At 38.6% G+C, this 11,355-nt stretch overlaps 1 protein-coding gene across 1 annotated transcript; it reads left to right on the forward strand.

Annotated features, from left to right (window-relative positions):
- Nucleotides 1-897: 897 nt before the first annotated feature.
- On the forward strand, nt 898-4,104 carry LOC106935669 (sialidase-4-like). The gene is made up of 2 exons (XM_015016244.1): nt 898-1,711; nt 2,337-4,104. Exons 1-2 carry the CDS (start codon nt 1,487-1,489, stop codon nt 3,279-3,281), a joined length of 1,170 nt encoding a protein of 389 aa, XP_014871730.1. The 5' UTR covers nt 898-1,486; the 3' UTR covers nt 3,282-4,104.
- Nucleotides 4,105-11,355: the final 7,251 nt, after the last annotated feature.

The following is an 11,355-nucleotide window of genomic DNA, read 5'->3' on the forward strand; positions in this document are numbered from 1 at the left end:
TATGATAACACAAACATGGAGCAATAAAACAGCAGACTATAATAAGGGGCCACCCTTCTACATTCATCATATCCTTCAGGATTCCTCTGGGCAGTGATTCACTGCAGTTGGTGAGTTCTTTTTCTTTCTTTTTTTTTTTTTACTATTTTTACAATTCATTTTGCAATAATTGTTCCAGTGTCAGATGTATACCTCGACAAATAAAGAAATGACAGTATAAATAAATAATATTTTCATATCACATCACGTGCAACTGGAAGATTTTCCAGTGTCTTTGTTCAGGCTGGTGAAATTTTAGTTCTGAACATCTGATATTTTGCAGCCTCGTGTTGTTTAGCTGATTTGAGGAGGATTGGTATTTTTGTAGTGGGACAAATGATGTCACATGTTATGATATATCATCCTTCCCTAATAGGAGCAGTGCAGATATTAGTTTCGGGGGGAAAAAACAAACAAAAAAGACCCCACACACACACAGAAGCTGTGCTCTAAACTCTCAAAATCTCTTTAAAAATCCACTATTTACATTTTGGATCATAAATCATTAGTGTCAGGAAAACATACTGACCCTTTCCACAATATCTATCTACTTTTCTGCAATGCCTCTTAAAAATACTCAAACCCCTTGACTCAAACAGCTGCAAACTTTGATGTATTTATTGGGACTTTCTGTGGTGAACTTTTACAAAGTAAGGTTTAATGCTGAAGTGGGAGGAACATTATGCCTTATTTTTGATGTTTTTTATAACCCAGCTGCCAGTCTGATGAACTTTCTGTCCATGAAGTCCAAACCTGAACATTCCCACAGGAAAGCATGGTGGTGGCTGCATTATGCAGTGGGGATGTTTTTCTTCAACAGGGACCAGGAAGCTGAAGGACAATGACATCAAACACACAACCAGAGATATACCGGGATGGTTCAGATCAAAATATATTCAGGTGCTAGAACGGTCCAGTCAAAGATCAGACCTGAATCCGGTTGAAGATCTATGGCAAGACTTGGTGGGGAGAAAAAATGATAGTCACACTCTCTGTCCAGTCTGAATGAACTTGAACTATTTAGCAAGACAGAATGAGCAAAAAGTTTTATCTGATGTGCAACGCTGACAACAATCCACCAACAGGAACTTTAAGTTGTTGCAGGAACTGTGAAAACAAAACTCACAGCTGACATTCATAAACTGTATTGATTTGTTTGGTCTCTTTTAGCATTTTATTATTTGGGTTGGTATGCTTTAACTGTTAATGACACAATAAACTGTTCTCTTATCTTCCTTATCTACATGTGACCCCTTCCGCAGGAACCTTTATTCCAAATGACCTCAGATAAAACTAACTGTACGGTACTTCACCCTTGTTTACCTTTAATCAAGATGCTTATTATCACACTGACATGGCCCCCACTTCATTGCAATAAAGTCTCCTCCCTCACAGCTCTGCCCCTGATAAAACACTGATTGATTGTTTTGCCCACAGATGAGAAACTATGGAAAAGAAAGCCTTGCTTACCTCCGGACAGCAGAGTACCGTCTTCCTTTCCAACAAGGAGGAGGTGTACAGGATTCCTGCTCTGCACTATGACCAAGACCAAAAGATTCTGCTGGCCTTTGCAGAGAAGCGGCGAACCTCAAATGATGCCAGTGCGGAGGTGCTGGTCATGAAAACAGGAGAGCTGGTCAAAGACGAAGCCACTCTTGAAATAAGTGTTAAGGTAAATCGTCTAAACCAGTCTCTCTCAGCCTGTGGTCTGCAAGGTGCTGCAGGTAAATGAGCATTTATTTGCTGTGATGTGACTTTAAAGTCTGACGCTACAGTTAGCTTACCAAAGGATTGTGTTTAAATTAATAATGGATGAGAAGCTTTGGAAAAGCTGAAGATATCAGAGTCATTCAGTCTGCAGGAATATTTTTCAGTTTTTTGGGGTGAGTTGCAGAACTTTTGTTTTTGAGCAGTGCTGTGCCCCACGCTGACTAACTGCATCTGTAGCACCTAAAATAAAATTATTATTTATGTTGGGCTTAGAATACGCAGTTTAGAATCTCTTACTCAAAATGCCTCGAGTAGACTTGTTCATAATTTTGTCATCATCATCCTTCTCTTTAAGATGAACAGTCAGTTAAGACTAACATTAATATTTTCATTTCAGGTTGCATATAGTAAGATGTTGGGGTTATCTCGGGGGCAATTTCAAGTTAGGTGGTACGTGAGTGTTTGTTAAATGGGTTTAGTGGTCCTCCATCTGAAAATGTTTGAGAAACACTGGTCTAAACCAACTGTTTTCTTGCTATGCCATTCATTTCAGCATGGCTCTAACTCAGAGTTGTATGCTTTTGCAGTGGTCAGTGTCCAGAAACGTGGTGGAGAAGGTCCATCTTGGTGGATATCGTCCCATGAATCCATGCCCAGTCTACGAAAAGACGACCAAGACACTCTTTCTGTTTTTCATCTGTGTCGAAGGAAACGTTTCAGAACCATGGCAGAGGTTCTGGGGCGTCAACAAGGCCCGTCTCTGCTACATGACGACCAGAGACGCCGGTGAGACCTGGAGCTCGGTCACTGATTTGACAGTAAATTTTCCTCAGACCAAACAGTGGGCAACGTTTGCCGTTGGTCCGGGTCACGGCCTCCAAACAGAAAGCGGTAGACTGATCGTTCCAGCCTACGCTTACGTCTCTCGCTTCCCCTCGTGCTTCTGCGTGTCGTGTTTTTTTGCCGTCTCGCGCGCGTTCTGCTTTTACAGTGACGACAAAGGCGCCACGTGGCAGCTGGGCAACACGCTCGACGACAAATCGGTTGAATGCGAAATGGCCGAGGTTTCGGATGGCGAAGGCAGCAGGTACGTTTACTGTAATGCCCGCAATGAGGGAGGCTACCGTGTGGAGGCAGTCAGTGACAACGGGGGAGAGGATTTCCTCACCCTCCCTTTTGCTGAGAAGCTCGTGGAAACAGGCGGGGGATGTCAGGGGAGTGTGGTCTCCTTTCCAGCTCAACCTGGAGTGGCTGGTGCAAATCTGGAGCCGCGGTGGCTGCTTTACTCCCATCCGACCAGTCAGTCCAAAAGAGTGGACCTAGGGGTGTATCTGAACAAATCCCCACAGGATCCAAGTGCATGGAGCAACCCTTGGATCCTCAACAAGGGCCCCAGTGGTTACTCTGACCTGGCATACCTTGAAGATGGCTGGTTTGCATGTCTGATGGAGTGTGGAGAAGCATCTGAAATTGAACAGATAGCATGCAATGTCTTCAGCTACATTCAAGTAAAAAAAGGTATTGAAAACTAAAACACTGATCCTTGCAAACACAGTTTGCAAATATCAATTTTTACTCCTTAATAGGATTAACATAAGCATAGTCACACCATCATTAAATCATTTGCTGATGACATGAAGAAATACTTTCTGATTACACATACTAGCATTTTTAGGCACTTTGCCAATTAATTGGTGGAGGTGAAAATCTTTTTTTGTTTGATATTCATCTGACATTTTCTATACTTCCAACTGCTTGTCAACTATAGGCAAAGACAGATAAATCAATGTGTCAATTACTAGTGAAATAACTTATTATAAAACAACACAAGTGTTTTACTCGTGATGTTTTAACCCTGATATCATACCTGATCTTTGGTAGACGCTCAGCATAAGGAGTTTAATCTATCGGTGTTTTGTTGACGAAGTGACAGAAACAAACACCGGGATTTTAGTGATCTCTTAAAACTGAGAAGCTATTTGTCTCGATTCTTTGTCTATTGGAAAGAACCCAATGAACCCTGGAATAATCCCATTTAACTTTGGGTCCATGTTTAACACGCAAATTCTAAAGTCAAAAATGAATCATTTCTGACTCTAGATGCTGGTGCAGACAGATTAACACGCTATAATCCTAACAGACAAACGAAAAAAGAAAAAAAAATGGCTGGACTGCATCCTTTGATTATGTTCGAAAGAAGTCGGGTTTCCAGGGGTTTTTACGGTATATTTTTGGTCATCTATTGAACTTTGTGCTTTTGATCAAACTTTGATGTGAAAATAAATATCTAAATATGATGTATTCAAGCATTTAATTGAGATTTAACTAATGAATAAAGTGTTATTTTTCCTTCAACCAGTTTTTTCATCGTTCTTTAATTCAGGGCAGCTTGTGGTGTTTGGTCTGAGGTTCCAGAACCAACCTCGGGAGCTTTGCTGCATGTTTTCCCCCATTTTCTGTCTAGTCAATTTGAATAAAGGCCACTAGTGGCTACAAATCTTTAAAAAGCATTTAGATAGACTTTCAGTAAAGCTGTCCACATGAACCTCCTCCTAATCTCAGTTTATGAAATATTTCTACACCTTGAGAATAAGAAAAGAAAAAAGTAATTATAGGCTGGAATATAAGGTTTTATTTTTATGAGTCCTCTGTCCACAATTTATTTCATATTTGCATTGCTCCCATACAAACTATAAAAGACTACACCTCAGTAGCTCAATGTATCCTATCCCTGGTATAACATCAAGGTTTTGTGATGTAAAAAATGGCACGTTAAATAACTAAAAATGTACATTTTCCATCTATAATGTGACATTTATTCTGAACAGCTCAATGGAAAGTTAATAACAGGAAAAACCTAAATTGGAAAAAGTTGCAACAACCAGGTTGCAAAAGTGTATGCACACTCAAACATTTTGCAGAAGAATCCTTTAATCCAGTTTTAGTCTTTTTTCAAATTCACACGTCAGTTTAATAGCTGATAATCTGAATTACTGTCCATAAAGTAGGACCGTTCTGACTTTTGCCAGATGCCATATTTTATAGAGACGTCATAAAGGGTAAAAGAAAGGATCTCATTATATAAAGGTATCAGTCAGTTCAAAGCTACTAAAATGGTCCACAACAAGAATATGTCCATTTTTAGATTAGTTTTTTCAGTTGCATGAAGGAGGACAAATATCACACAAAATAGATTATTCATAATTCATTTTTTTACACCACAAAAACTTGACATTTTAACAGAGCTGGGTGAGACAAACACTTCATATTTCATTTCATCTACAACTCTTTTGCTCTTTGCATGGATTGCATCCATTTTTTGAAAGTTCAAACGGTTCCATCTGTGATGTGGAAAAAATTCCTCTGTGCTGTAAAATATTTAACCTTCACAAGAAGTCTAATCACCACACCACTGCAAGACCACAAAAAAAAAAAAAAAAAAACACAACAGGGGGTTGCTGATAAACTCGGCTCTGAAAACGGCTCAGATTAGAGCGGGAGCGAGGGAGGAAAGAATTTCAATCCTTCTGCACGGCAGGAGAAGGGTCAAGGTCAGGACAAGGTGATGGGCTGATGAAGAGGTGTGGGAAGAAAAAAGCAACCAAAAAGGAAGGACTATAGGGAGAGGAAGAAAGTTTTTGTACGACTGTAAAGAAAAAAGACGATCGGCGCAACTCATTAGTTGAGGTCAACTCTGTGCAATGTTTATTGCTATGTAATGTCTTCCAACATTGGAAATAAAACTTCATTTCAGAATAAATAGATCTATTTTTTTTCTACATGTTTCTCAGCATCTTTTCATATACATAGTATTTACATTAATATAACCCAAACATAACTGAGGGAACTGAACACAGTGTTTCTGGGCAAAGTAACCCAATAAAAGCTGTGGTTACAGCTGGAAGCCCGTTTCACAGATCCATAATCACACAAAAAAAAACAAATAAATATCATGTTTATAATAAATACATCTTTACTAAGGAGGTCTTCATATTTCCCAGCACACAAACTGGTTCTCCTGCAGCCAACCAGTGACTTTCACCAGAAATCAGTTCTACCTACAGCTACATGAGAGCTACCAACCAACAGAGAGGCCTACCTAAAACACAAAGTAAGGCTAATTATGTTGCATTTATTGTGCAGGTTTCATACTTCTGGTCTGGAGGATGCTGGAGAATAATGATGGAAAGTGTTTTTTTTTTTGTTGTTTTTTTTTAAATTCAGGCTCCGTTTACATGACACCGTTGCCTGGAAATTGTCAGTATTTTCGGATGCTGATTGGGAAAAAATCCCATGTTTAGACAGCACCTCCAAGACACATCGAGTCAGCTGTAGCTGTCATGACAGGCCACTAGATGGCACTGTGATTTTAGCACGACATTGAATGCGCATGCGATTTTTACGAGAGCTTTCCCAGAGCTGGATTCATAATTTAGGAGACAGCTAGGTGAAAATGAGCCCCTATTATGCCTGGCTATGGGTTTACTGGGTGGCTAAAGATTAAATTAGTGTAGGAAGGGATGTAATAGTACATACTGTTCAGTTGAGGATTAGACCTATTTAATATACGGTCTTAGTAACTGTGTTTCTATTAAAAACTTTGTCAATATTCTGCAAACGTTGAAACTTTTGCAAATGCGGTCATTCCTTTAAGTAAGAAACATAATTCAAATAACACATGGACAAGTTTGTTCATGAAATAAGTCATTAAGAAACATGCTATGCAATCATCCTCCACCTTCTTCCTGTCGTTTTCTTTGTGGTTTACGCCAGTGGAAACATCCGGTTGTTGATCTTGTGACTCGTGTAACGTGAAAAAAAGTGTTTCCGTTGCAGTTTTGTGAGATAAATTGATTTTAATGTGGCCATAACCCACCTCATCCTAGCACCAAAACTATTTATTGAAAAGTGTGATTTATTTTCCCCCGAAATTGGTAAATTATACAGTTAATGGAAACACAGCTAGTGTTTCCTTACATGCTAGGTGTGTGGTGTATACACCATGGTATGATGGGATATTAGTTCTGTATTAGTTGTGATGTGTGCCAGTCAAAGGACAGGTATCAGAGCTGGCTAGCTTCATGATGCTTTAGTGCTGGGAAGCGTCTTCTGGCGCCATCTTTAAATACTGCTTAATGTTGACTGAATTTCTTTACACTAATTAGACAATCTTGGTCTGTGTTTCAACTGGAGCACATAACGTTTTTAAAGGTTAAATGGACTAGACAGACAACTTGTTATAATGAAGAAGATTCTGTGGAAGCAACTTCTTCAATCTTGAAGGCCGTTGTCTGCAGGTAAAACTATTCTGCATTACCTAAACAGTATTCAAAATGTCAAAAAAAATAAATAAATTCTGATAGGATTTTTTCTAATCTGCGTGTGAATCTGTGTTGGACGAGGAAGCACTTCCTGATCCGACCAGTAAAACCTGCCAACCTCAGCAGGGTCTTTGGGGAACTTTTCCTTTAAGAAGCCAGAGCCTTGTATAAAGAAAATAAACAGCTATTTGCTTTATGACAACAGCCACAGTAAACCTAGAGCCTATTAGGTCCTGGAGCAGGATACCAGTTTGCCTAGCTGCTAACCCAGCATCTGGAATCTCTTTCACATAACAATGCTTTGAAATAGTTACCATTTTTAAATGTATGCAACAAAACTCTAAACTGTACAGTTTCTACATCAATGCTAGCTTATAAAACTGTATTTTTATCAAATTAATTCTTTTAAACTCTTCAAATAAATCTGTCATCGACAAAATAGTTTACCTTTGCAGTCAATTAACAGCTTTACACACGTGAAACCAAAGAAAGTAGATGACAACTGGCCCCTGGGCCACACTTTGGATACCGCTGCCATAAATTAACCACTTTGCACCCATTTAATCATTGCATATCAAACTTGGTTAATTTGTTAGTTTAGAACTTTTGATGAATCCTGGAGATAAATCATCAAAAATGCTTACATTTCTTGTAGACTTTTATTTAATTGTATTTTTTTCCCCTTAAGGCTTTACACTATTACCATTGGTTATGAATCTAATCTCTTCTTGGACCATTTAATTTCTATGAAGTATTATCAATTTTGACCCTTTTTTAAGCTAAAGTAGCTCTAAGTTAGCTCCTGTCTGGGTGCATTGAAGTCTCAAAACTCAATTTTCTTCAAGTACAACAAAAATAGATCAAAGACAAGATCTTTACATCATCAGTTGTCATACCGAGTCCCCGAAGCAGGTATCGACTATTTGTGTTTGGTACCATGCAACCCATGGCTAACGGCTCCTTTTCTTAGCTATACAGGTAGTGTACAAAACAACCAAACTCTTAAAGTACAAACTGGTAAAATGACCCGAGCCTATTGAATACACAGCAGCAGCTTCAGAAACACACTCAGACCGCACGCAGTGAGGACTGAGTGGCTTCATTTGTTTCAGTCCATCTGAACACAGCTAAATTCTCCAAAACAAGCAGTCAGCATCATTTACAGACATGTTAAAATGTACTTCCCACTGTGTGAGGAGCATGAGGTAAGACTCTGTTCTGGAAGGTTCTCTGAGGCCAGGGGCGGAGCTTCTAACGGGATGGTTGCTATGAAAGTGACAATGGGTTGTCTTTTGAACTCCAGTTAGCCACTATGCTAGCTTAGCATGACCAGCTTATTTCCACACAGATGTTCCATTTTTCCGGAACTGACCCAAATGTGCGAGACAGAAATTCTTACCCACTTGTTGCAGTTTGTGAAGAATTATTAGAAAAGCCAATTTATTAAATTTGGGAACTCAGTAGTTAGGCACATAAAAGCCAATCTTATGGTTAAAAAAAGGAAAATGAAAAACTTGCTTCATAAACATATAGTTTAGTCAAAGTGATTTGGAGACCAAGGCCAACAGAAGGTGGACATTTTAACAACATATGAGATCAATTAGAATCCTAAAAGTTATGTGGAAACAAGGTTTTAACAGTGCGTCCACATTACAGCTGGTTTACTAGTGTTTCCATCCCAACTCCCCCACTGACCTCTGTACCTTTAGATTCTTTTAAAACACATATGTTCACATATCAAACCTCTTTCAAGCATTAAACAATACATTTTCTGTAAAGCTCCAGCTCTATCTGTTCTGTTAATGCCTTTTCAAGTACTGATTTTACCTGGTGCCAGTTATTTGCTGGATTTCATTTGACTGTTCACATTTATTCAAACTAATTCAAAATTCCTGATCTGGACCTCGTTCTGCCAAGAAGCGAGCACAGATTGTCGTTTGATAAGATCCTGGATGGAGCCAAAACGTACTGGACTTAAGTTGAAGTTTAGGAGATTTGTGGTGCATTCAATTTGTACTCGGAAGTCAGAGTTTCTGAGTTGCAAGCCAGAAAAATACATTGTAGCAGAATTCTGATTCGGAAAATCAAACTCAGTCTTAGAATCCAATATGGCTGCCAATCATATAAAACATAATGACAGCAGTCACTAAAACCTGTTTATTAGGTCAGTTTAAATCTCTTTTAGTCAGTTGCACAAATGGTACAGTTTAATGTATGCCAGTGAAGGTGTTGGAAAAACTTTTCTGGTTGTATTGCTAACCGTAGATCGCTTAGCAAACCAACAGTTAGCAAATCTCCCTAATTTTCCAACCTGCAACTGGAAAACTGTTAAGTGTGATGCAAAAATCCTACTTTCAGTACAACGCACCACTAGCTTGTGGCTCCAATAAGAAATGTTTGACCCGTCAAAAAGCACCGAGGCATTGTTTTTAGCTAATCTGTTTTTATCTTGTTTAGTCACGTTGTGAGAGTGAGGGCGCTTCTTCTTCTTCCTATTATTTAGTTTTTTTATTGGCAGTTGGCAATTTAAGGTGCATTTACTGCCACCTGACAAACCGGAGTGTGGACGTCAATGATCTTTTGTATTTTTAAGTTGTTAAGGTTATTGCCACCTGCTGGCGCTACATGTGTATTACAGCGTTAAGGATTGAGCAGACCCTGAGATGTGCAAATAAACAACTTAATTACCCTTTATAAAAATTGTTTTCTAAGCATGGCAGCCATGCTGAATTTTTACGTTGACTTAAGACAAAGTTCTGATTTCAGGTGCTCCAGTTACTGCTTAAAACTCAGAAATGTCAACTACTGAGTAGAAGGGGAACACACCAGAAGATAAAATTAAAGATATTTCACAATGTGAATCACAAAAAAAATCCCCACAAACAACCAGGGAATAAATTATTTGATTTCATAAATGCATAAAAATGAATGACAAAACATCAGTTATTCTAAGAAATAACTGTAAGCTGCAACAGAAAAGACTCCCATCTTTTTAGACAAACTACTGCAACAGTTTTATGACAGTAAAACTCTTCACATTAACTCTCACTAAGGAAGGGGAGACGTCCCAAAATGCCACGCTGTTACAAATAAAAACCTGTTTATTTGGTAAGGAGCTTTTCTGTTGGACACCAAACAAGTTTAGCTTATTCTGGCAAAAGTTTGGTCAGGTTTGAATCACTTAGTTTCTGCAGAGTAGCCAGCTGTGCTATGAACGTACAGAAAACTGGGAGCACGGCCAGTTCCTCCCTTATTTGGTCTTCAGGTGAGCTATTGATCATTAAACAGCTGCAACCTAAGCTAACCCGGTGGAAATAAATAAAAACAGAAGCTGAGTGTAATTTGTAACCGCGACTGTTCCAGTAAATCATTTAAAACACGACGAGATGCAACAGGCTGGTTCAGGTTTGGCCACCTCTCTGAGAGGGAACCAAAGCTCCACCAAACCATTCACAGTGAGGGATTTCCAGTGGAAGACGTAAAATAAGCTGTCCCTCAGTTAGAAAGCAAACAATAAACCCACTTTCAAATATATGTTAAAAAAAAATTAAATTCATGAAGAAATATAACCACACAAATAAATACTTGCATACAACTCTCTGAAAGGAAATCATTGAGAACATCATTTCTGTTGATGCGGCACCTCACCACCGTTCCTACAGGTTTCAACCCCTTCAACATAATCTGCTTTTACTTTTTATTGCACACTGCAGATTCCAGGCAGGCACTGGTTGTTATGACTTCCTGTTTGAATAAAGAAGTCTAAAAGTACTGGGCAGACTTTTAAAGATTTTTCACATTTCCGGGTAGGTACAGTACCGGCCACATTTACAGCAGGCTGAAGATCAATAAAAATCCTTCAAATAACATGATTATTTATGGCAGCAGTGTATAATGGGGTGCCATTTGGAAAGTTACACAGTCAAAAATTAACAGTAAATAAAGTCAGGAGTCTGTTAAATAAATAAAAAAAGAGTGTTAATTTTTCAAGTCATATTTTCATAATGTTATTCATTTATTTAGAAATATGACAGTTTCACACTAAACTAAATATTTAATTAGCAAGCCAAATATTTTGTTACAAACTAAATATTTAGCTCCTAACAACATATTAAGCTAGCAGCTTCGAGCTACAAATTAAGCTAGCAGTTAGTTTACCATATTCCATATTCTGTTGCAGCATAATCCACACAGGATGTAGCTCCAGAAGTAAACATGCTAGGTACGCCCTCTACTGGCTACCAGGATATTGGAAGGGGAAAGAATCATAAACCTAAAGGACATT

The sequence above is a fragment of the Poecilia latipinna genome, unplaced genomic scaffold (genome assembly GCF_001443285.1).
Source record: "Poecilia latipinna isolate Pla-1442-1.1 unplaced genomic scaffold, P_latipinna-1.0 Scaffold1998, whole genome shotgun sequence".
In the NCBI taxonomy this organism is placed as follows: domain Eukaryota; kingdom Metazoa; phylum Chordata; class Actinopteri; order Cyprinodontiformes; family Poeciliidae; genus Poecilia; species Poecilia latipinna.

Coding starts and splice junctions, on each gene's coding strand:
- LOC106935669 (XM_015016244.1), top strand. CDS start 1,487: ATGGAAAAGAAAGCCTTGCTTACCTCCGGACAGCAGAGTACCGTCTTC. Junction 1,712..2,336: donor CTCTTGAAATAAGTGTTAAG/GTAAATCGTCTA, acceptor ATGCTTTTGCAG/TGGTCAGTGTCCAGAAACGT.